We start from the raw sequence: 24954 nt of genomic DNA, 5'->3' as shown, positions 1-24954 counted from the left end.
TTCTTCATAACGGACTTTCCATACCCTTCTCTGGACCCTCTCTATCCCGTTTGAGTAATAAAGAACAAAACTGCAAGGCATATTCTAGGTGGGGCTTTACCAGGGCTCTGAAAAGAGGAAAAATACCCCCCCTCCGCCCACAAATCTATGTCCCTTTTAATCAGCTTAAAACCTTTTTGCCTTTGCAGCTGCTGCCTGGCATTGCTTGCTACTGCAAAGTGTATTATCTCCAAGGACCTTTTACGTTATGGGTTTGCCTAGTGCAGTCCCATTAAGGCTTTAAGTGGCTAGCATTTTTATATCCCAGATGCAGGACTTTGAATGTATTGACATTAAGGGCTTACACAAGCATTCCACCTACATTTTTTAGCAGGAGTCCATTATGCATGTGGATTGTGTGTGTGCTGGTTATCTAATTATCTTCCTTGCCAAAAGGAACCAAAATAGTACCAAATAGCAGAAATAGATTTTTCACGATTAAACTAATAGGCAAAAAGTATTTCAGCATAAGCTCTTTTCATTCTATTGACGTCGACCAATGTATATGTACAGTGGTGTGAAAAACTATTTGCCCCCTTCCTGATTTCTTATTCTTTTGCATGTTTGTCACACAAAATGTTTCTGATCATCAAACACATTTAACTATTAGTCAAAGATAACACAAGTAAACACAAAATGCAGTTTTTAAATGAGGGTTTTTATTATTTAGGGAGAAAAAAAATCCAAACCTACATGGCCCTGAGTGAAAAAGTAATTGCCCCCTGAACCTAATAACTGGTTGGGCCACCCTTAGCAGCAATAACTGCAATCAAGCGTTTGCGATAACTTGCAACGAGTCTTTTACAGCGCTCTGGAGGAATTTTGGCCCACTCATCTTTGCAGAATTGTTGTAATTCAGCTTTATTTGAGGGTTTTCTAGCATGAACCGCCTTTTTAAGGTCATGCCACAACATCTCAATAGGATTCAGGTCAGGACTTTGACTAGGCCACTCCAAAGTCTTCATTTTGTTTTTCTACAGCCATTCAGAGGTGGATTTACTGGTGTGTTTTGGGTCATTGTCCTGCTGCAGCACCCAAGATCCTTCAGCTTGAGTTGACGAACAGATGGCCGGACATTCTCCTTCAGGATTTTTTGGTAGACAGTAGAATTCATGGTTCCATCTATCACAGCAAGCCTTCCAGGTCCTGAAGCAGCAAAACAACCCCAGACCATCACACTACCACCACCATATTTTACTGTTGGTATGATGTTCTTTTTCTGAAATGCTGTGTTACTTTTACACCAGATGTAACGGGACACGCACCTTCCAAAAAGTTCAACTTTTGTCTCGTCGGTCCACAAGGTATTTTCCCAAAAGTCTTGGCAATCATTGAGATGTTTTTTAGCAAAATTGAGACGAGCCATAATGTTCTTTTTGCTTAAAAGTGGTTTGCGCCTTGGAAATCTGCCATGCAGGCCGTTTTTGCCCAGTCTCTTTCTTATGGTGGAGTCATGAACACTGACCTTAATTGAGGCAAGTGAGGCCTGCAGTTCTTTAGATGTTGTCCTGGGGTCTTTTGTGGGCTCTCGGATGAGTTGTCTCTGCGCTCTTGGGGTAATTTTGGTCGGCCGGCCACTCCTGGGAAGGTTCACCACTGTTCCATGTTTTTGTCATTTGTGGATAATGGCTCTCACTGTGTTCGCTGGAGTCCCAAAGCTTTAGAAATGACTTTATAACCTTTACCAGACTGATAGATCTCAATTACTTTTGTTCTCATTTGTTCCTGAATTTCTTTGGATCTTGGCATGATGTCTAGCTTTTGAGGTGCTTTTGGTCTACTTCTCTGTGTCAGGTAGCTCCTATTTAAGTGATTTCTTGATTGAAACAGGTGTGGCAGTAATCAGGCCTGGGGGTGACTACAGAAATTGAACTCAGGTGTGATAAACCACAGTTAAGTTATTTTTTAACAAGGGGGGCAATCACTTTTTCACACAGGGCCATGTAGATTTGGAGTTTTTTTTCTCCCTTAATAACGTAAACCTTCATTTAAAAACTGCATTTTGTGTTCAATTATGTTATCTTTGACTAATAGTTAAATGTGTTTGATGATCAGAAACATTTAAGTGTGACAAACATGCAAAAGAATAAGAAATCAGGAAGGGGGCAAATAGTTTTTCACACCACTGTATTTATATATTTTATATCTTCAGGCAATATATGGAACTACTGAAATGCAAATAAATTAAAAGTTGTACTGAAACAAAGAATCTCTCTGCACATCCTTCCATCTCCCTATTAAACTTAATTTTTACTTTACTTCACTCAAAGACAGAGATTGCCTCGATCGATATGAAAGGCCAAAATGATTTAAAGTATAAAGTGGGGTAGTGTCCTCGGTAGTGTCTTTGTCTTGCAAGACCACTTTTGTTTGGCTTATTAGGATGCAAGCCTCCATTTTGCATCTTTCTAAATCTCAGACACTCTTGCCACAAGGTACATCACGTTCCACATCACTAGTTGTAGATCTATGGAAGCTAGGGGCTTAGTTGGGTTGGGATTTGACAAGGTCTATACACCTAGAGTTGCACCATGTAATAAAGGTGTAGCAAATATGATTACATTCTGGCGGTAGTAGGTTTTTGTCCATTAAGAGTTTAGAAAACCCCTTATGTTTGTGATATATTGTTTTGCTGTGGGAAATAAAGTACAGGCTGGAGCTTGATCATTTTGGTTGCAAACCAGAGTTGCCTGTCTCATCTGTGAAGCCCAGATTTCCATCCGCTACCGGCTGCTACCATCTAATAGCCATGTCATGAGGGAAAGTCTATTAGGTCCAGGTATGTATGTATGTATAACTTTATTTATAAAGCGCCACAAGGGTACGCAGCGCTGTACAGTCTTACAATATACAAAATTACACACAGAGAGGACAAGTGTTATAATAAATACAATAAATAAGTATAAATACACAGGGAATAAGTGCCATGTGGTATGAGACACAGTAGGAAGGAGGTCCCTGCCCCATAGAGCTTACAGTCTAAGTGGTTGGGTAACATACAGGCACAAATTGGAATGTTAGAGTGCACTAGGTATGGGCATTTGCCCTTAAGCGAAGGACTGGGCAAAATAATGTTTTAGTGCTCCAGAAGGTAACAGCTGAGCTTTTTCTTAAAGAGAGTGGATGAGTGTTCCCTACGGAGGGATTCAGGGATAAAGTTCCAGAGGTAAGGAGCAGCGAGATAGAAAAGGTTTAAGACGAGAGAACGCCAGTGGGTGTGGATGGTGTAAAAAGACCTCCGTCTGAGGAAAACGGAGGAGACGACCAGGAACATGCAGAGAGACCAGTGAAGAAATGTAGTGAGGAGCAGAGGAGTGAAGGGCTTTGAATGTTAGCAGAAGGATTTTATAAGCTATCCTTTGCTTAACAGGCAGCCATGCCAGAAAGGAGCAGGAGGATCCTGGCAGCAGAGTTTAAGATTGATTGTAGGGAAGAGAGGTGGGAGTCTGGGAGGCCAGTTAGTAGGAGATTGCAGTAATCTAAGGTGGAAAGGATAAGGACATGGATTAGTGTTTTAGCTGTTACATGTGAAAGATAGGGGAGTATCTTGGCAATATTGCGGAGGAAAAAGCAGCAGGTTTTGGCAGTGTTATTAATATGGTTAGAGAAGGAGAGTTACTGGTCAAAGATGACCCCAAGGCAGCGAGCTGAATTAACAGGGTTAATGGACATGCCATCAATAGTAATGGTGAAAGGAAGAGAAGGGCTAGGTTTGGGCGGGAAGACCATGAGCTCTGTTTTAGCTAGGTTAAGTTTGAGCTGGCGTCTGTTCATCCAGGAGGAGATAGCCAGGAGGCAGTTACCAATCTGGGTTTGAACATCAGTGGTAAGTGCAGGGGTGTCTAAATATATCTGGATGTCATCTGCATATAAGTGATATTTAAGACCAAAAGAAGAAATAAGCTCTCCTAAAGAGAGAGTGTAAAGGGAGAACAGCAAAGGACCAAGCACAGAGCCCTGAGGCACTCTCACACTAAGCTAAACTGTGGTAGAGGATTTTCTAGAGCAAGGATAGAATGGTTGACAGTATCAAAAGCAGAGGAAAGGTCAAGGAGAATGAGAACCGAGTAACGTCCCTTGGCCTTGGCAGTCTGGAGATCATTTGCCACTCTACATAAGGCCATCTCAGTGGAGTGCGCAGGCCGAAAACCAGACTGCATAGGGTCCAGCAGATTATGGGTGCAGAGGAAGTTAGTGACACAAGAAAAGACAAGACGTTCCAGAAGTTTATAGGCTAGGGGTAGGAGAGAGACGGGACGGTAGTTAGATAGGCAGGACGGGTCCAGAGTAGCCTTTTTAAGAATGGGATTTGACACGTTTTTTGAATAGAGAGGGAAAAGTACCAGAAGCCAGAGAGGAATTGAATATGTGGGCAAGAGCTGGAGTAAGGGCAGGGGCACACTGTTTTAGTAGCAATGAGGGCATAGGATCCAGTGAGCAGGTAGTAGGCGGAGAGGAACGGAGAAGCTGAGAAACTTCAGACTCTGTTATGAGATCAAAGGAGCTGAATACGGAAAGAGGAGATTCTGGAAGGCTGAGATTACTGGTATGTGAAGGTTGGGAAAATTGTATGAAGTAGTGCGTTAAATATGGAAAATAATCGCCGTGGGTTTGATTTATTATTATTTATAAGTGTATTATAGTATACTGGCAGTACTGACACACCAAAAGAAATTTATAGTGGAGGAAATCCGCTTTCGCACGAGATTTCCTCCAAATGTGCTCAGCAGAAATCGCGTCTGAGGGTTAAGCCGGGGACAGGTATTACGGGCACAACTGCGTTGTGGCTGCAGGGGGGCATGGGTGTTTATTGCGGATGATAAAATAGAATTGTAGGTATTTACCAGTAACTCAGGATCAGTGGAAACACAGAAGCAGAGCAGTTATATCAACCCTTTGAGTGTTGCGAATCAGGGTTTTAGGCTGAGCATTAGTAGAAGGAGACGCGTGCAAGATAGAAAAAGAGATAAGATGATGATCTGAAAGAAGAAAAGGCTCACTATTAAATGCAGACAGATCTAGATTTTTGGAAAAGATCAGATCTAGGAAATGACCATGCTGTATTAGTCCACTGCTGGAGATCAAAGGAGGTGGTTAGATGGAGAAATCGGAAGGGCCAGGACTGAGAGGGGTCATCTATGTGGCAATTGAAATCTCCTAAAATAATTGAAGGGGTATCAGAGCATAGAAAAAAAGAGCCAGGATTCAAAATCAGAGAGGAATGTAGCCAAGGATTTTGTAGAAGGAGGTCTGTAAACAATTGCCACCCTCACAGAAAGAGGGTGGAACAGCTGAACAGCATGCACCTCAAAAGAAGGAAACCTGAAAGAAGGAGGTATAGGCAAAATTCCTCATTTTGTAGTGATCAGGTGAAACACGTCTCTGTGCTCTGCCCAACTAAGAGTTTGTTTGACCTTCCTCCAAGTGTCTGCTTTGGGTGTCAACTTGATGTAAGCTACCCGCAGTAATGTTGTTAGATTGATTCTTTATGATATTGTAGGAAATGGGACCAGCAGTTCGGGGAAAGGTAAAATGCTCTGAGCTCTAAAATACTGATGTGGAACTTTGCCTCTAGGGGGGGACTAGGTGCCTTGTACATGTGGTGTTTGAAGACGTCTCCCCAGCCCCTGAGGCTAGCTTCAGTTGTGATCAGGAACCATTTGGAGATGGAGCAGAGTTTTCTTTTGTTGAGTCTGGCATCCTGCTGCTACTAGGAATAAAAATGTGTCTGCTGGGAGAAAGATAGTTGGGCACTGAGGATGTGCTAGGCTCTGGTCCATTTTTGGAGAAACTCCAACTGTAGCAATGGCATTTTGCAAATGGTAGTACCTTTATGGAGAAAGACATTAGCATGCAGTCTAATGGTGGTGATAGAATCATGGACAGCTTTGTTGCACTGTTTTTTGAGGTCGGCTCATTTTTCTGATGTCAAAATAATGGACTGAGTGGGGCTAGTGTACCAGCTGTGTGCTGTATAGTATCTTGGGGCATGGCAACAAGAGGAGGTCATCCAGATGCATTAAGTATGAAGAAATAGTTATTGCATGCATTCGACTAAAGTGGTCATGATATTGTGGAGACCCATGGTGAAGCTGCCAGTCCAAATGGTGCTTAGAAGCAAGTGCCCCCCAGTACTGCAAAGTAGAGAAATTGTTGCTCTCACTTGTATACTGGGATCTGGATTTAAGCATCTGTAAAATCAACTAAAGTACAGAAATCCCTGCATTTGACATTGGTGACGACAGATTGGATTCTATCTTGAAGGTTAAAGGTGGCCCTTGGACTGATTCGGCAGCTTATCGGCCCGTGTAGGGGAAACAACAACTGGCCTGCAAGATTGGGTCGATTGGGCAGATTAAAAAAAATTCAGTTGGATCGGGGACCGCATCAGCTCGTTGATGCAGTCCCCAAACCGACTGCACCTATACCCATTATTCCCCAGGGCCAAACAACCGAATTAGCCTAAATTCCCACAATATCGCCCACTCGTAGGTGGGGATATCGGGAGAAGATCCGCTCCCTTGGCGACCTCGCCAGGCGAGGCCACCTTTAGGCTCTTGATGTCCAACACTGGGTATGAAGAACCTTGTTTGGGAATGAAAAATAGGTTTAAATAAAATCCTTTCTGTCTTTGACAGGCACTGGTATGATGGCTTGGGTTTGAAGAATGTCTTTGATGGCTCACCTGAAGGCATCTTTGACTGGAGGATGGCAGAAGCCTGGAGTCTGAATTGTATCTTGTACCAGGCAGAAATTATACTGAGTACCCAGGAATGTTCCTGGGAATGGAAGAGCCACAAGATCCTTGAATGCAGGATTGGAAAATCACCTCTTCATCCACACAGCACATCTGGCTGCTACAGATCAAGAGCAGATGGCCTTGTAAATATGGCCATACACGTTACAATAAGGATCTTTCCATTGGTTGTATTGGCTTAGTATCCAACCCATACAGGTGCTGGACCCATGCTGCTTGGTTGTGGTGTGAACTTCTAGAGTAATATACTAAGAGGCCACTGGGTAGAGTTGGAGCATCCCCAGAACTGAGGTGATGACGGAGCTGTGACCTGAATGTTTGACCCAATGACAGCACTGGAGCAAGTCACCCATTTGGAGTTTTCAAGCAGAGACTATGTAGTTCCTCGCAAGAAACAGAGCATTTATACATTTGTGAATGTTTTGGATAGATGCAGTTTTGCTGCCTTTCTTCACTTAGACTGCACTTGATCATAAACTGACCCATGTGTGTGTTAAATGCATCTTTATAGAAACCAATATTTTTAAAAACTTACCTGTACACTCTAAAGGAACTACTTCAAAATCTGATTTATCTTCCTCTCCTTGCTCTTCCCTTTTCCCCAAACTCCTCTTCATAGTCTTTATAATGCTGTACAAAGTGGGAGAGAGTGCTCAATTAGACTACAGATGGCCATTTCATACAAACAGACTAAGTTATTTTTTTACTCACCTTTCATCCTCACTGGTGTCACTATCAGTGTTGCTTGCATAATTTTCCCCTGAAATATCAGTAGAGCACACAATAGATGACGTTTCTCCAGCTCTCTGCATAAACTCTGTTGCCTTTGCAGTGCTGCTGGTTATAGTCCCAGACTTTACAAGCAAACCCCTACAATTTGCCCCAGCAGTGCCTGAAATCGAATGTATTTTAATTTGGTCTGGCATTTTCAGTGGGATCTTGCCTGAAAAATTAAGTGAAACAGTTATTTATAAAATAAACTAACAACTTAATTTTCTCACAGGTTCTTTTTAATCATGTCAGTTGCCTATTCACCTATTTCATTTCCTTTTAAAAGTTGCATTTGCTTAATCTCCAAATCTTCATCTGCGCCAAAATCCAATGATGAAAATATTCCCTGTGGAATAATAAATATCAATAAATTATAAAGTAATAAACCTTAAAACCTATTATAAAAAGCAAAAAGAAAAAATCGGTTGTGCTATGTAGGTTTATTGGAGTAATCAGCGAGAAGGATACAGATTATTATAAAAAGCACTTTCTGTCCAACTTCTGTGGTACCGAGGGCCGGAATTTTTCTGGCCTACGTAGTGGAGGGCACACACAGGCAGCCTAGGCCAGGTGGAGTACAGCACACACAGGCAGCATAGATATAAGGTGTTCCCCATGCTCGTATATGTTGATTCTGGAAAAATGTTTGTGTTGGGCTTTTTGCCTGAGGTGTTCTGCATATTTTTCTTGTGCCTCACGTAGTGCAGTAAGGGATTCTGGAGTCTGGCTGCTTGTTTGTCTAATTGGGATATATGGTCCTCTAGCTCTGTGTGTGCTGCCTTTGCTTGTTGTTTATAAGCCGTTATTTCTGCTGAGAGAGAGTTACGTTGGTAGCTTTTTAATGCGTCTCAGAAGGGGAGTATATGGCTTGAACTCTGGTTTAGTGCTGTGAATATTTTGATGCTAGCTTCTAACTAAATTACAGTCTTAATTTTATAGGGGAGTTGCCATTGTAATTGTACAGGGGCATGATACAATATTCCTCTCGGTAGGTAGCTGACCTTGTCAATATAGGGGATCATTGCTGTGTTAACTAGTACTAGGTCAATTCTGGAAAGGGATAGGGGGGATGTTGAGAAGCAGGAGAACTGGCATGCATTAGGGTTGGCTGTTCTCCAGGGATCTAAGAGTGAGGTTACCATCCGTGCAAATTGGGTAGTTTTGGGAGGTACCTTGTCTAGTTGTTTCCATGTCCTATCAATAATAGGAGTGAGGACTTCGTTGAAGTCTCCTGCTATTATAGTTAGTGCGTGTGGAAATTGGAACATTAGGTCTGAGAGTACCTGTCATATGGTGGCGGTATATTTATGTTTGCCAGTAGAAGTTCACATGCATATAGGTAAAAATGTAGGAATAAGTATCTACCTATTGGATCTGATGTCAGAGACCTAAATCTGAGTGGGACTCTTTTCCCTATAAGAATAGTAACTCCAGAGGAGTGCATGGAGTAAGTAGTGTGGTATGACCAACCGACCCAGGGCCTTTTAAGGGCTAGTATTTTGGATCCAGTTAGGTGTGTTTCTTGCAAAAAAGGTTTTGTGATTTTTCAGGAAATCCAGGACTAGTCTGCGTTTAATGGGGCAGTTGAGTCCCCTAACATTCCAACTAGTAAATTGGATAGCCATATTTCCACTGGGTTGGTTAGTGCCCCGCGCTTGTTACTGACCATTTCCCTTGCAATTGTTTAACATACTATTGAGCATAAAACATTAACAGTGTTATCAGAATAGAAATACTGTACATTAACGAAGCACAGGCATACAAACAACCCCAAACTTTGACCCCCTCCCCTTCCACCCGTTCCCCAACTTTGGGTAGAATTTGCCCCTTAAGGTAAGCTTCTCTGGGGGTGGATCGTAGCGTCTTGTTAGGCACATTATATTCTGACTGTGTTAGGAAGCAGGTAGCTTTGTAGCTCACAAAGGGGAAAGCTAGAGCCGCCGAAATATCCGCCGGGCTAAGGCTGGCCCCCTAGCGCTTTGGATGTCGGTCGGGTAGGGATGTTCAGGCTGTCCCCCTCAGACTCCTTTATAGTGTCATATAGATTAGGTGTAAGATGACTTTAGTTGGTGTGGAGTAAGCGGAGCTTTTGTTTATCCTTTTAGCAGAGGACAAGAGTCAGAGGGTAAATAGTACTTACAGACTTGTAAATCCTAGGCGAGCTAGGTACATCATAGCATATTTTAGGCCAGCGGTGCGTAGGCTGTTTTTCAACTCTGAAAACCTGCCTGTTTTCTATGGACTTCGGCTGAGTAATCCGGGTAGATTGATATACTTGCAGCTTGGTATCTCAGCAGTCCTTGTGTCCTGGCGAGCGTTAGAATTTTTCCCGGTCTGTAGCATTGAGCAGCTTAGCCATCAGCGGCCTAGGTGGCGTCCCTGGGGGGGCTTGCCTGGTGGGAACTCTGTGGGCTCTTTTGATCCCAAACATGCTGGTGGATAGTTGTTCTGCTCCAAATGTTTCCTTCACCCATGTCTCCATGAAGGATTCAGGTGCATTTCCCAACAGTTCTGGAAAACCAACAAATCTCTAGTTGCTGTGGTGTAGCCGATTCTCCAGATCATCTGATTTACATTGGCATTCCATTACTAGCTTCTGTATTTTTTGGTACTGCTCAAGAAGGTTTCTGCAGGAGTCCTCAAGGTTGCTCATTCAGGATTCTACCACAGTTGTTCTCTCCCGTAGTTTCTGCAGGTCACCTTTTATGATTGGCAGGTTGATTTTGATTTCCTCTGTTTTATTATTAATCAGCAATGTACAGGAGTTGTTCACAGAGTGTATTTCTGTGAGCACATCATGAACAGTAGGTTCGCTGGTGGTATGAGGTTCGACTTGCCGCTGGTTTGCTGTTCCCACTGTCGGCTTCTCGCTGGTTTTAGCAGGAGATCCTGGAGTAGACTGCCGCGCCGCCATTATGGTTAGTTTTGCAGACATACTTTTCTAAGCGTGCCGCAGGCTCTGAGGCTCTTTTTTGCGCTCTGTGTTGCCCCATTAATTCCCTCTGTGTTAGGGGATCCCAGTTGGGTTCATCAGGCTCCGTATTTGTAGAGTGTGGGCAGGTAAATCAGGATTTTTCCCGGGTTTCTCAGCGGAGCTCTCTTTCATTGCTATCCTTTTACCACCAAACCCCAAAGCAGAAACAAGCCATGTTACCTCTGCGCACCCGGGAGTCCCAAGACCCTGCACCTATTCTACAATGGGTACAGTAAAGTTAATTTCATGGAATATAAGGGGCTTAAACAATAAGGTTAAACATGTGTTAACTACTTAAAATCGTATAACCCCCACATTCTATTATTACAAGAAACACACTTGGTTGGTAACAAATTATTGGCACTCATAAGGCAGTCGCTTACACACATCATACCACATATTCCTCATATGCCAGAGGAACCTCATTTCTTGTTAGGAAAGGACTGCCTTTTGAATTGATAGAAATATGCTCTGACAGATCAGGTAGGTTTCAAGTCGTAGCATGTACCATAGCAGATTAGGTTTCTCCCCAGTGCGATTTCAGACCACTCTTCCTTACTTCTGTCACTTGAACTACTACCCAACCCCACGCTTAGACGGTGGCACCTCAGCTCATTCTGGCTTAAAAAAACACTGAAATAATAACTGAATATACTAATATGATAAACTTATACCGGCAAGAGAACCAGCATACGGCATCCCCTCAGATAGAGTGGGAAGCTTTCAAAGCAGTGGCCAGAGGCACTCTAATAGCAGCCATCACCAAAGCACGGTCGAACACCACAAGACCTAGAAACATTTACAGCAGACCCTACCTCACACAACCATAAAAATTTGCTGCTGCTCTCAGGTGCCTCAACCTGCACCGGCTTGAACTAATTAAAAAACAATTATTGCATGCAACTGCTACTACTTTTGCTTATGGAGATAAAAACAGCAAACCTTTAACCTTTATAGCCAGAGCACCACAGCCATTCCTTAAATATTAACCGCCACTGGGGAGATCCTTATCCGACTGATATAGCACTGGAGTTAAGTAACTATTATTCCTCTCTATATACCTCCACTGTGCACTACTCTAAACAGGACCACCATGTTTTCCTCAACACACTCTCCTTGCAGACACTGGCATGACAGCAAACAAAATACATGGACTCCCCCATCTCCGAATATGAAATAGCAGAAGCCATCTTGCTCTCAGGTAAATCACCAAGACCAGATGGCTTTATTATAGAATGGTACCGTACATATACTAGGGAAATAGTTCCCAAATTACATTAAACGCTAATATACTCCTTTGAAAACTTCTCCCTTCCTAAATCATTTTATGATGCAACTATAGTGGTCATACCTAAACCTGGGAAAGACAGCACACTCTGTTCCTCATATAGGCCTCTCTCTTTGCTTAATATGAAAATTAAAATTTTAGCTTTTAGTACTTGGCCAAAGTGATAACCACTTTAGTTGGACCTGACCATAATGTACTATCTTTAAATCTTAGGAGAATCTGCAATCTGCAAATCACTCATGAGAACCCAGGCTCCAGGCTGGTAATTGTCCTTGGACACTGCCAAAGCATTCGATTCCATCAAGTGGCCGTACCTCTGGGAAGTTCTTACTAGAATGGGTTTGCCCAGCCTTTAGTAAATGGATCACTCTATACCCCACATTTACACTTACCCGAGGCACCCGTCAGGGCTACCCTCTCACCTCACTCCTCTCTGCACTTGATATTGAGCCCATGGCAATTGCAACCAGGCACTCCCAACAAGTCAAAGGCCTAATATGGGTGTGTGGAGGAAAAGATTTCCCTATATGCAGATGATACATTACTATATCTCATGGACCCCCACAATTCATTCACAACAGTACTAAGAATAAGTGCTTTGGTACGTTCTCGGGTCTACAAATTAACTGAGAAAAATCTATAATGGATGGGCAAGTACCACAGATGACAGACCCAGGATGTACCCTCAAAATTGCACATTCAAATACTTAGGAGTTCATATCCATAAAGATCCAACCCTTTTCCTTCGGCACAACCTTTATCCACTTCATAATAAATGCAAGGACTGCCTAAAACTCTGGACAAAACTACCCCTAACACTAACTGGAAAAATAAACATCTGCAAAATATAGTTACATAGGGTTGGAAAAAGACCAGAGTCCATCAAGTTCAACCCTTCCAAGTAAACCCAGCACACACAACCTATACTTACCAATCTATACTATCACATACATAAACTATACATACAAACAAACAGTAGATATTAGTATCACAATAGCCTTGGATACTATGCTTGTTCAAGAACACATCCAGGCCCCTCTTAAAGGCATTAACAGAATCGGTCATTACAACATCACTAGGAATCTAAATCTGCCATCTCCTTTACCAGTTTGGTTGCACATCTCTGCACTCTCTCCAGCTCATTAATATGCTTTTTGAGAACTTGAGCCCAAAACTGCACTGCATAATCAAGGCGAGGCCTTACTAGGGACCTATAAAGAAACAAAATTATGTTTTCATCCCTTGAGTCAATGCCCTTTTTTATACAAGACAGTAATTTATTTGCTTTAGTAGCCACCGAATGACACTGCCTGGAATTAGACAACTTGTTATCTATAAAAAAAAAAACAAACAAACCCCAGATCCTCTATTAAGTATACCCCAACACACTACCATTTATTACATAGCTTGCGTTTATATTATTTCTACCAAAGTGCATAACTTTGCACTTCTCCACATTGAACCTCATTTTCCAGTTTGCTGCCCAGTTTTCCAATTTTATTAATTCGCTTTGCAAAGTGGCAGCATCCTGCATGGAACAAATTTAGTGTCATCAGCAAAAACAGAAACATAGTACTCTCCAAGTCGTTAATGAACAAGTTAAAAAGCAAAGGACCAAGGACTGACTCCTGCGGTAGTCCACTAACAATACTGGTCCAATTAGAAAATGGTCCATTTACCACCACTTTGTAATCTATCCTTCAGCCAGTTATCTATCCAATTACAAATAATCTTCTAGATCATTAACCTTCTGTGAGGTACTGTATCAAATGCTTTAGCAGAGTCCAAATAGATGGCATCAACTGCCATTCCAGCATCAAGGTTCCTGCTCGCCTCCTCATAAAAGGCAACTAAATTAGTCTGGCAAGATCTGTTACTCATAAAACCATGCTGGCACAAACTTATAGTATTGTGAACTGCAATGTATTCAAGTACCCTATCCTATCCCTTATTACCCCTTCCAAAAGCTTTCCTACTAACAAGCCTATAGTTTTCAGGCTGAGAACAGGATCCCTTTTTAAATAACGACACCACATTAGCAATTCGCCAGTCTCTCGGCACCATGCCAGACCTCAATGAATCTTGAAAATTTAAGTGAAGAGGCTTGGCAATCACAGTGCTAAGCTCGTTTAATACACTGGGATGAAAACCATCCGGTCCTGGACCTTTGTTTACCTTTACATGTTCAAGCCTTCATTAGCTGGCTCCTCAGATGTAAATAATAACAAAAAATAACTGTTAAAATATGAAAAATAACTGTTAAAAATTTCTGCTTTTTCCCTGTTCTCATCAACCAACTGACCCCCCCATGATAATAAGGTTCCCACCCCTTCTTGCTTAATTTTTTTACTATAATGTTTGCTTCCTGGTACCTGATGAACGTTTCTGCTGTCCCAGCTAACTGAAATGGTTTAACCCTTTAAGTGCCAGCCGAATTCGTCATTTCAGTTCCCCCCAGTGCCAGACGTTTTTTAAGCATTTTGTACTCATTCACTTTAAAAATGTTTTTTGGTAGGAAAACCTCCATGAAACTAGGGAAATTATATATCGTTTTTTTCGTCACTAATTGGGCTTCGACATACATACCAAATTTTATAATTTTTCTGGAGATATGATGTGTATTTTGGGTGAAATATGTAAAAAAAAAATAAAATTATGAAAAATTTCTGTATATTTTGAGTTTTTTTTCCATAGAAAAGTTAATTTTACACACTTTTTTTTGTTGTTTGTAAAAGCCCTGATACTCCCAAGTCCAACGATACCAAATATGTGGTGGTACCCCACAGTTCCTGTCCAGAAGTAACCCCCAAACTAAAGCAATACTTAGTACAATATCACACCAGAACAAAGCGGAAAAGCGCTTGTAACAGTTGATGCAGCATAACTTATATGTAAATCTAGAATATCCCCTCATGTTTGGTATCTTTAGAAACTACAGACCTTCAGGTTTCCAGGTGCAATGTAGTTTTCACTCAAAAGCCAAATACCTTTTGTCAGTGCATTGTGAAATTTGGAACTTTTTTTGACATTTTTTTTTTTTTTCTAAAACGTAAACTTGGACGCATGATCAAATGTGGATTTGACAAAAAAAAATCTCATAAAAATTTTCTAACAAAGGCAAATTTGAAAGACAAACTTCTCCTGAATAAAATGATGCCCCATATGTATGGGTGCACATAAAGACATGGGCATCAAACACTCCAAAGCAGGGGCAATGCACAAGGGCAATTACAGCTAAAAATGTGGGTGCTGTGCTCCATGTGCACTACCTGCAGTTTTTCAGTGTTAACCCCCCCTACTTGTGAAATAACCCCCACAAACTATATATGTCTGAAAAGTGCACACCTTCAGCTATTCAGAGACGCCACTCTCCTCTTTCTACATGGAAAACTGTGGCCGCAGTCCCTTGCAGAAGTCAGCGCTTTGGTCAGAAATCAAGAAAAAAACAGATACAAACCTAGATTTCTCCCCAAAATCTCCATGGCAACTACTAAAAACTTACTAAACATCAATCTGCAAGTTCCCCTGAATAAAACGATACCCCATATGTATGGGTGCACATAAAGACGTGGCCACCAAATGCCCCAAAACAGGGGCAATGCATAAGGGCAATTTCAGTTGAAATTTTGGGGGCTGCACTCTATGTGCACTTCCTGCAGTTTTTCAGTGTTAACCCCCCCTACCTGTAAAATAACCCCCACAAACTATATATTTCTGAAAAGTGCACACCTTCAGCTATTCAGAAACACCACTCTCCTCTTTCTACATGGAAAATTGTGGCCGCAGTCCCTTGCAGAAGTCAGCGCTTTGGTCAGAAATCAAGAAAAAAACAGATACAAACCTAGATTTCTCCCCAAAATCTCCATGGCAACTACTAAAAACTTACTAAACATCAATCTGCAAGTTCCCCTGAATAAAACGATACCCCATATGTATGGGTGCACATAAAGACGTGGCCACCAAATGCCCCAAAACAGGGGCAATGCATAAGGGCAATTTCAGTTGAAATTTTGGGGGCTGCACTCTATGTGCACTTCCTGCAGTTTTTCAGTGTTAACCCCCCCTACCTGTAAAATAACCCCCACAAACTATATATTTCTGAAAAGTGCACACCTTCAGCTATTCAGAAACACCACTCTCCTCTTTCTACATGGAAAATTGTGGCCGCAGTCCCTTGCAGAAGTCAGCGCTTTGGTCAGAAATCAAGAAAAAAACAGATACAAACCTAGATTTCTCCCCAAAATCTCCATGGCAACTACTAAAAACTTACTAAACATCAATCTGCAAGTTCCCCTGAATAAAACGATACCCCATATGTATGGGTGCACATAAAGACGTGGCCACCAAATGCCCCAAAACAGGGGCAATGCATAAGGGCAATTTCAGTTGAAATTTTGGGGGCTGCGCTCTATGTGCACTTCCTGCAGTTTTTCAGTGTTAACCCCCCCTACCTGTAAAATAACCCCCACAAACTATATATTTCTGAAAAGTGCACACCTTCAGCTATTCAGAGACACCACTCTCCTCTTTCTACATGGAAAATTGTGGCCGCAGTCCCTTGCAGAAGTCAGCACTTTGGTCAGAAATCAAGAAAAAAACAGATACAAACCTAGATTTCTCCCCAAAATCTCCATGGCAACTACTAAAAACTTACTAAACATCAATCTGCAAGTTCCCCTGAATAAAACGATACCCCATATGTATGGGTGCACATAAAGACGTGGCCACCAAATGCCCCAAAACAGGGGCAATGCATAAGGGCAATTTCAGTTGAAATTTTGGGGGCTGCGCTCTATGTGCACTTCCTGCAGTTTTTCAGTGTTAACCCCCCCTACCTGTAAAATAACCCCCACAAACTATATATTTCTGAAAAGTGCACACCTTCAGCTATTCAGAGACGCCACTCTCCTCTTTCTACATGGAAAATTGTGGCCGCAGTCCCTTGCAGAAGTCAGCACTTTGGTCAGAAATCAAGAAAAAAACAGATACAAACCTAGATTTCTCCCCAAAATCTCCATGGCAACTACTAAAAACTTACTAAACATCAATCTGCAAGTTCCCCTGAATAAAACGATACCCCATATGTATGGGTGCACATAAAGACGTGGCCACCAAATGCCCCAAAACAGGGGCAATGCATAAGGGCAATTTCAGTTGAAATTTTGGGGGCTGCACTCTATGTGCACTTCCTGCAGTTTTTCAGTGTTAACCCCCCCTACCTGTAAAATAACCCCCACAAACTATATATTTCTGAAAAGTGCACACCTTCAGCTATTCAGAAACACCACTCTCCTCTTTCTACATGGAAAATTGTGGCCGCAGTCCCTTGCAGAAGTCAGCGCTTTGGTCAGAAATCAAGAAAAAAACAGATACAAACCTAGATTTCTCCCCAAAATCTCCATGGCAACTACCAAAAACTTACTAAACATCAATCTGCAAGTTCCCCTGAATAAAACGATACCCCATATGTATGGGTGCACATAAAGACGTGGCCACCAAATGCCCCAAAACAGGGGCAATGCATAAGGGCAATTTCAGTTGAAATTTTGGGGGCTGCACTCTATGTGCACTTCCTGCAGTTTTTCAGTGTTAACCCCCCCTACCTGTAAAATAACCCCCACAAACTATATATTTCTGAAAAGTGCACACCTTCAGCTATTCAGAAACACCACTCTCCTCTTTCTACATGGAAAATTGTGGCCGCAGTCCCTTGCAGAAGTCAGCGCTTTGGTCAGAAATCAAGAAAAAAACAGATACAAACCTAGATTTCTCCCCAAAATCTCCATGGCAACTACCAAAAACTTACTAAACATCAATCTGCAAGTTCCCCTGAATAAAACGATACCCCATATGTATGGGTGCACATAAAGACGTGGCCACCAAATGCCCCAAAACAGGGGCAATGCATTACAATGGGGCTGCAATTTATGTGCACATCTCAAAGTTTTTCAGACAAAATTGCCCCTTACCTGTGAAAAAACCCATATAAACTATACATTGAAATAGACAACTTCAGCTATTTAGAAACACCATTCTTGGTTTTCTACAGGCAAAATTGTGGATGCAGTTCCCTATACAAGCTGGACTTTAGTCTGAAAAAAAATATAAAGTTAGATTTCTCCCCAAAATCTCAATGGCAACTATCAAAAAACTTGCTCAGTATCAATTAGCAAGTTACCCTGAATAAAATTACACCCCATATGTCTGGTTGCACATAAGTACATGGCCGCCAAACCTGAAAATGCATAATATTGGGGCTGCACTCTATGCACCCCTTGCAGTTTTTTAACTTTAACCCCCCCCCCCCAAATAAACCCCTAAATTGTACTTTACTCACCTATTTCAGTTTAGCGGAGCATCTTTGATTTGAGTTCCATCTTTCCTGTGGTGTTATGATACCAGTTTTTTGCTTCTTCCTACACTACTTTAGAAATGACAAAATCTGCACCACATTTAGAAGGATATTTGCCAAAAAAATCCATAGTAATTTGGCCCATAAATGATGCAAGTGTCCTTAGAAGTTGCACTAAAGGTGCCAACAATAAAGCTTGGGGCATTAGCATCAGAGATAAAATTATGTGCACCATTACGTGCCGTGCAGCAGTCACCAGTGGCACACCAGTATTACACAAAGTTTTTATATTTAGAGAGCCACTGCAACTTGTGTAACCTAACCAGAACATACAGTAGATATTCAATTTGTACTACAAGCACAAAAAACCGTAATGTATCTGTCATCCTGTGCTCAAGAACCTTTGCAAAAAACTTAAGGCCTACACTTACAGTAGTTAAATGCTGCCCAGAAATACAAAGTATATAATACAAAACTATGCACAGATAACTGCGCTGACAGGCATGCTTTTGAGGTGCCAGTAAAAGGACTTGTGGCATCAGCTTTAGAGATAAAAACATCTCATTGATTCATCACACACCACAAGTTTTATCATGCGCCCTGTCAGTCACCCTCAGTTCGCTATACCAACAGCACAATACAAGTCCTACCCCATAACCAAAGAAACACTGCAACTAGCCTGAATAACCATAGCTCAAACACAAAAATCTGAATGCCCAAGAACAAGTCTAAACAACCACAAGCTACAAGCACACACTGTTTTTCTGACAACCTGTGCAAAAAACAAAATCACATACCATAAAACCCTACTTTACTAAAAAAAAAAAAAACTTTTGCCAATAATATGACACACCTTAGCAAACTTTTCATCACATATATCTATAACCTAGTTATAAGTAAAGTACGGACCTGCAAGAATAGATAAACTCAATAAATAAAAAACAGCGTCACTTTGCCAGCACAGCTAAGTTTGGAGGCCTGCAACCTTGTGCATAAAAACCTAGAACATGCCAAGTCCACTATTCTGATATGCTAAATCCTTATTCCACCAACAAACCCAGAGAACCATAACCTACCTATAAAAACACAAAATTCAAGTCCTCTCATAGTGTACCACAGTATGGTACACTTCAAAACATGGGTGGAAACACAAAGCAGGCTTGCTAGGACACTTGGGACAATAATACCGGACATCTCGCCTAACACCCTTGGAACGGCAAACCTTAAATTTTCTCTGGGCATATCTTTTATTAGGTGTTGGTGGAATTTGTGCTATAAAATGCTTACCCACCATTCGGGCAACATTGTCATTACCTGGCATGTCAGGAACCTCCTCTACATCACCAAACAACAAGGCAGGGAGCAACTGCAGCAAATAATTATAATAAGACAATCTGGGGCCTGGTACTGCCGCCTTGTAAACGACATAAGAATTATAAAGGGCCATTTGGATCATATAAATTGCTGCTTTTTTGTACCAGGCCCTGGTTTTTCGGGTGGCATTATAATAATGTTGTATTTGGTCGGATTTATCAACACCACCCATATGCTTACTATATTCTTTACTACACAGGGGCTTTGTTTTTGAGGGCCTACCGCCACTTCTGTGTTGGACAATCATGGTCTCATCGTGGATAGTAGTAAGCATAAGAACAACTTTGGTGTCTGAATATTTTATGGCCAAGAGCTCATTGCTTCTTAGAGCATGTACTTCTCCACGCTTCAGTTTCTTATCCAGCAATTCCCTGGGCAGTCCTTTGCGGTTACGGTGGACTGTGCCGCAGGCTGGGGTGTCCAAAGAATTTAGGGCTCTAAATAAAGGGATGCCTGTGTAAAAGTTATCCACGTATAAGTGGTAACCTCGGCCCAGCAGTGGAGTTATGAGCTCCCAAACAATTTTACCACTGGTAGTCAAGTCAGTGGGACAACCGGGGGGGTCCAAATTAGTGTCCTTTCCCTCATACAGCATGAAATAACTAGTGTAGCCCGTGCTGCTTTCACAGAGTTTGTAAAATTTAATCCCATAGCGAGAACGCTTACTAGGGATATATTGGCGAAATTTTAGGCGCCCTTTGAAGAGCAAAAGGGACTCATCTACACAGACATTTTGGGAGGGGGTGTAAACCTCTGCGAAGCGCTGAGACAGGCTATCTATAAGGGGCCTCAATTTATAAAGCCTGTCATAACCGGGCTCATTAGGGGCAACAGCCGTTGTGTTGTCGTTAAAGTGAAGAAACCGCAATAAAATTTGATAACGGTTTCTTGCCATAACGGCTGAAAAAAGAGGGATGGAAAGGACTGTATTGGTATCCCAGTAGGAAGCTAAAGAATTACGTTCTACGAGTCCCATTGCCAATGTAAGAGCCAGGAATCTTTTTATTTCGTTTATATTTGTGGGATACCATGCCTGGGCTCTTGAAAAACCCGGTAAAGGGTTGCTGGCAAGATACTGCTCAGCATACAAATTTGTGTAACGGACCATGTCCTGTAGGATGGCCTCTGTAATATAGAGATTAAAAAAATCTATAATTTCAAAATTAGTGGTGTCCACACTGAGGCCAGGGACTGCAGTGAAAGGGGGAATTTCAGGGACATAATTACAGGGAGGCCCCCACGCAGGCTCTCCAACTGCTGCATCAGTGCTACCCTCACCCTCTTCTACATCCATGGGTACATCTTGGGCACTACCACTAGCCTCTGCCTCTTCAGCAGTAAGCGTGCCACCACTACTAAACTCTGCGCTAACCGTGTCACTATCCTCTATCTCTGATTCCTCAGTAGAGTGGTCAGATGGAACATACTCAGACCCAGAATCGCTAAATTCTTCTGAGCTGGAGTCCATGCAATACCTAGCAGCTTCCTCTGTGCTGTAAAACCGTTTGGCCATTGTGCCAGAAATATACAGACAACTACAAATCTAGCAATCAGCAGGCAAAGTCAAAACAAGCAAGCAAAAAAAAAAAAAAAAAAAGCAAGACAACACTTGTAATGATGTAATAATGTAATAGGAGAACACTTGTAATAGGAGAAGCTAGAAAAAAAAAACTCACTGTAACCTTTTGATAAACTCAAGCCAGCAAGAGATGACCAGGAGTTAACCTTTGGCAATAGAAACTACCAGAACAATCTGAACTTAGCACCTCTGGACCTTTCTAGAACAACTGAAATCAAATGGAATAAAACCACTAAAAGCAATCAAAGAACAATAATTGCAATGAAATCAGTGGTCAGAGCCCTGGATCCACTAATGTCACTGCAAAAGCAACCTTTTTTGGGGCACTAAACACACAATAAAGAACAATGCAAAGATAAAACACCATAAAATCAGTAAAACCCAATAAAACCACCTAAACCAACAGAAGAACAATAATTGCAATGAAATTGGTGGTCAGAGCCCTGGATCCACCTATGTCACTGCAAAAGCAACCTTTTTTGGGGCACTAAACACACAATAAAGAACAATGCAAAGATAAAACACCATAAAATCAGTAAAACCGAATAAAACCACCTAAACCAACAGAAGAACAATAATTGCAATGAAATCGGTGGTCAGAGCCCTGGATCCACCAATGTCACTGCAAAAGCAACCTTTTTTGGGGCACTAAACACACAATAAAGAACAATGCAAAGATAAAACACCATAAAATCAGTAAAACCGAATAAAACCACCTAAACCAACAGAAGAACAATAATTGCAATGAAATCGGTGGTCAGAGCCCTGGATCCACCAATGTCACTGCAAAAGCAACCTTTTTTGGGGCACTAAACACACAATAAAGAACAATGCAAGGATAAAACACCATAAAATCAGTAAAACCGAATAAAACCACCTAAACCAACAGAAGAACAATAATTGCAATGAAATCGGTGGCCAGAGCCCTGGATCCACCAACGTCACTGCAAATTCAGCACCCAATAGCAATACAAAAGTTACAGTGCAATAAAAACAGAAATCAATTATGAAAATGCCAAAAAAAACACTAAAATGCAACCAAATAAATCAGATAATTATAGAGCAAGATCAGAAATAAAGTTTTAGTAAAAAAAAAGACTGCCAAAGAAAGCAAAGAAAGAAAGAAAAGAAAAGAAAGAAAGTTTTTTTTTTTTTTTTTTTTCTAAGTGTAAGTGTGTGTGTAAGTGTCTGTGTGTGCTTTGGAAAGTTGTAAATAAGTGTGTATGTGTGTAAAAGTGTAATAATGACAAAGATAGAAGAAGAAATGGAAAAAAAAAAAAAAAAAAAAATTTTTAGACAGTTGAGATAAAATAAGCAAAATAAACAGTGGTTAGAGAGTTGTAGTTCAGCTCACACAATGCAGGCAGGCAATCAGGGCGACCAATCCAGCAGGAAGGCAGCAGGAAGGCAGCAGGGGGGCTCCAGCAGTCACACGTGCACAGCAGGAGTGAAGAGGCGACGCGGGGGCGGCGACATTTAAAGGGACAGCAGTGGACACGTCATCAATGCGTGTCCACTGCTGTCATTGGCTAAGGGACCGGATCGGTGCGGCTGGGCGACCGGATCGGTGAGTATGACCTTACTTGCTCGTTGCCTAGGGGGTTGTGCAGGCTTTACAAGCGCTGCGCTGCTTTAAAAGCGAGCGCAGCGCTTGTAAACCCGAAAGTGCCATAGGACGTAGATTCTACGTTCTATGGCACTTTGGTCCTTTAGTGCCTAGGACGTAGAATCTACGTCCTATGGCACTAAAAAGGTTAAAAGCACGTTTTTTCTTACTTACCTCGACACTAACTTTTATTCAGCCACAAAGGTTTTGCTTTGCGATGCCTCTCCTTGCTTACAAGGGGAATATACTGATCTGTATGGAGATTTCTACATGGGGCACCCTGAGGCCGCCCCCATTCGGCGCCCCCTGCTTCGTGAACAACCTCCTTGACACAACCCCCCGCCGCACATACGGCAAAGTTTAAACTCCCACATGGAGCAGTGGGGAGAGGTCCCCATTGCTCCGTATGGGAGCAAAATTTTAAAATTTGCGTGCGGCGGGGAGGCATGCCGCCCCTATGTTTATGCTGCCCTAGGCCTGGGCCTTTGTGGCCTCGCCACAAATCCGGCCTGCCCCTCACTCCTCCCATAAAACTCTAGCTCACCCACCTCCCCTTGTCTAGTTTAAACACTCCTCCAGCCTTTTAACCATTCTCTCCCCTAGTGGACCCCTTTCCATTGAGGTGCAATCCGTCATGGCTATATAGATTGTACCCTAAAGAAAAGTCAGCCCAGTGCTCTAGGAACCCAAACCCTTCCTTCCTACACCAAAACTTTAGCCATGCATTTAGCTCCCTAAGCTCCCACTGTCTGCCTAAACTTGCACACGGCACGAGCAAAACTTCAGAAAAAATGATATTGGAGGACATTTAACTAATCTTAGAGCCTAGATCCCTGAACTCACTCTTTAAGGTCCCCCACCTACCATTCATTTTGTTATTAGTACCAATATGTACCAAGACAGCTGAGTCATGCCCAGCCCCACCCAATAATTTGTCAACCCGATCAACCACATGCTAAACCCTGGTACCAGGAAGACAGCAAACTGTTCGGTTGAAGTGATCTGATTGACAGATTACCCTGTCCACTTTCCTAATAATTGAATCCCCTATAACCACCATCTGTTTAGGCTTAGCTCTTCTCTCCTCCCCACCACTACTATAGAAACTGGTCTTCTGGCTGTTAGAGAGATCAGCCTCATCTAGAACCGCCAGTCCAGAGTTCACACTCCCATCTTCTTCACACAATCTGGCAAATCTGTAGGGAGGCACAAACCCTGGCGCAGCCTCTCTCTTCCTTTTCCCCACACTAGATTGTTTAACTGTCACCCAGCTTACTGCCTTACCATCCTTTCGCTGCTCCCCTCCCTGCCAAACTATCTGACCCCGCTAGCTCCTGCACAGTAAGCAAGAGACTCCTCTCAAGATTGTCAATCAAATGCAGCATTGCAACTAGTTCCTCTAGTGCTCTAACGCAAGCCTCTAAAGTGGCAATTCGCTCACATCCACAACAGAGGTAAGCACTTTGGAACTGTTGTTCCATAACTGCATGCATGTGGCAGGCTGGGCACTGTGTCAGACCTTCAATGTTGCTGCCATTCATTCTCCCAGATACAGAAACAATTAAACAACACTAGGGAAAAAGATTTGTATACAAACTTAAATAAAAACTTTGTACCTTTTACCAAAATGTCTATATATTTTCAGTCATATACCCAAAAAAGTCCTCCAAGACATAGATTGGACACAATCAGAATTAATTTGGGGAAACAAAACCCCTACCCTCGCTAGGCCCATACTCAATGCTCCCCAACACCAGTTAGGGCCGACACCCCCCAATTATGAATTATACTATTTGGCCTCCCAGAACTCCCACACTGCTAATTGGAAAACATTTGATACAGAAAACCCAGCATCAATACTAGTAGCTTTATACTATTGAAAGCCTACATAATGCTCTTTATAGAAGTTAGAAGGACATTAGTCCCTTTCTTCCTGTCCTAGATGCCAGCCAAAGAGCATGGGACAGTATGACACACCACAATAACACAACAGGGATGCTGGCACCCAATATGCTGTTATGAGGCAACAGCAATCTCTCACACTTTGCAATATTCCCTGAAGCCAAAACCTAAGATAGACTAGGGGTCAAAATGAATTGATCACATGTATACTATTGGAACCTTGCATACACTACCCCAACTCTGTCAAACAGTTTCCTATCCCAATCTGTCAGAGTTCAGATATGCGCAAATTACGCACCTCAGTTTAGCTCA

General features: G+C 42.1%; 1 protein-coding gene across 2 annotated transcripts in view; it reads right to left on the bottom strand.

The window, feature by feature from the left end:
* ftsj3 (FtsJ RNA methyltransferase homolog 3) overlaps nt 1-24954 on the bottom strand; it is a 174627-nt gene that overhangs the window by 31463 nt on the left and 118210 nt on the right. For both annotated transcript variants that reach the window (XM_012967001.3, XM_012967002.3), the window contains exons 16-18: nt 7832-7913; nt 7508-7739; nt 7332-7426 (exon numbers count right to left, since the gene is read on the bottom strand). In XM_012967001.3, coding sequence (XP_012822455.1) covers nt 7332-7426; nt 7508-7739; nt 7832-7913 — 409 coding nt within the window. The remainder of the gene's footprint in view (nt 1-7331; nt 7427-7507; nt 7740-7831; nt 7914-24954) is intronic.

Source organism: Xenopus tropicalis, chromosome 7 (assembly GCF_000004195.4).
Source record: "Xenopus tropicalis strain Nigerian chromosome 7, UCB_Xtro_10.0, whole genome shotgun sequence".
Taxonomy (NCBI): Eukaryota; Metazoa; Chordata; class Amphibia; order Anura; family Pipidae; genus Xenopus; species Xenopus tropicalis.
This window is presented reverse-complemented; position numbering and strand designations above follow the sequence as displayed.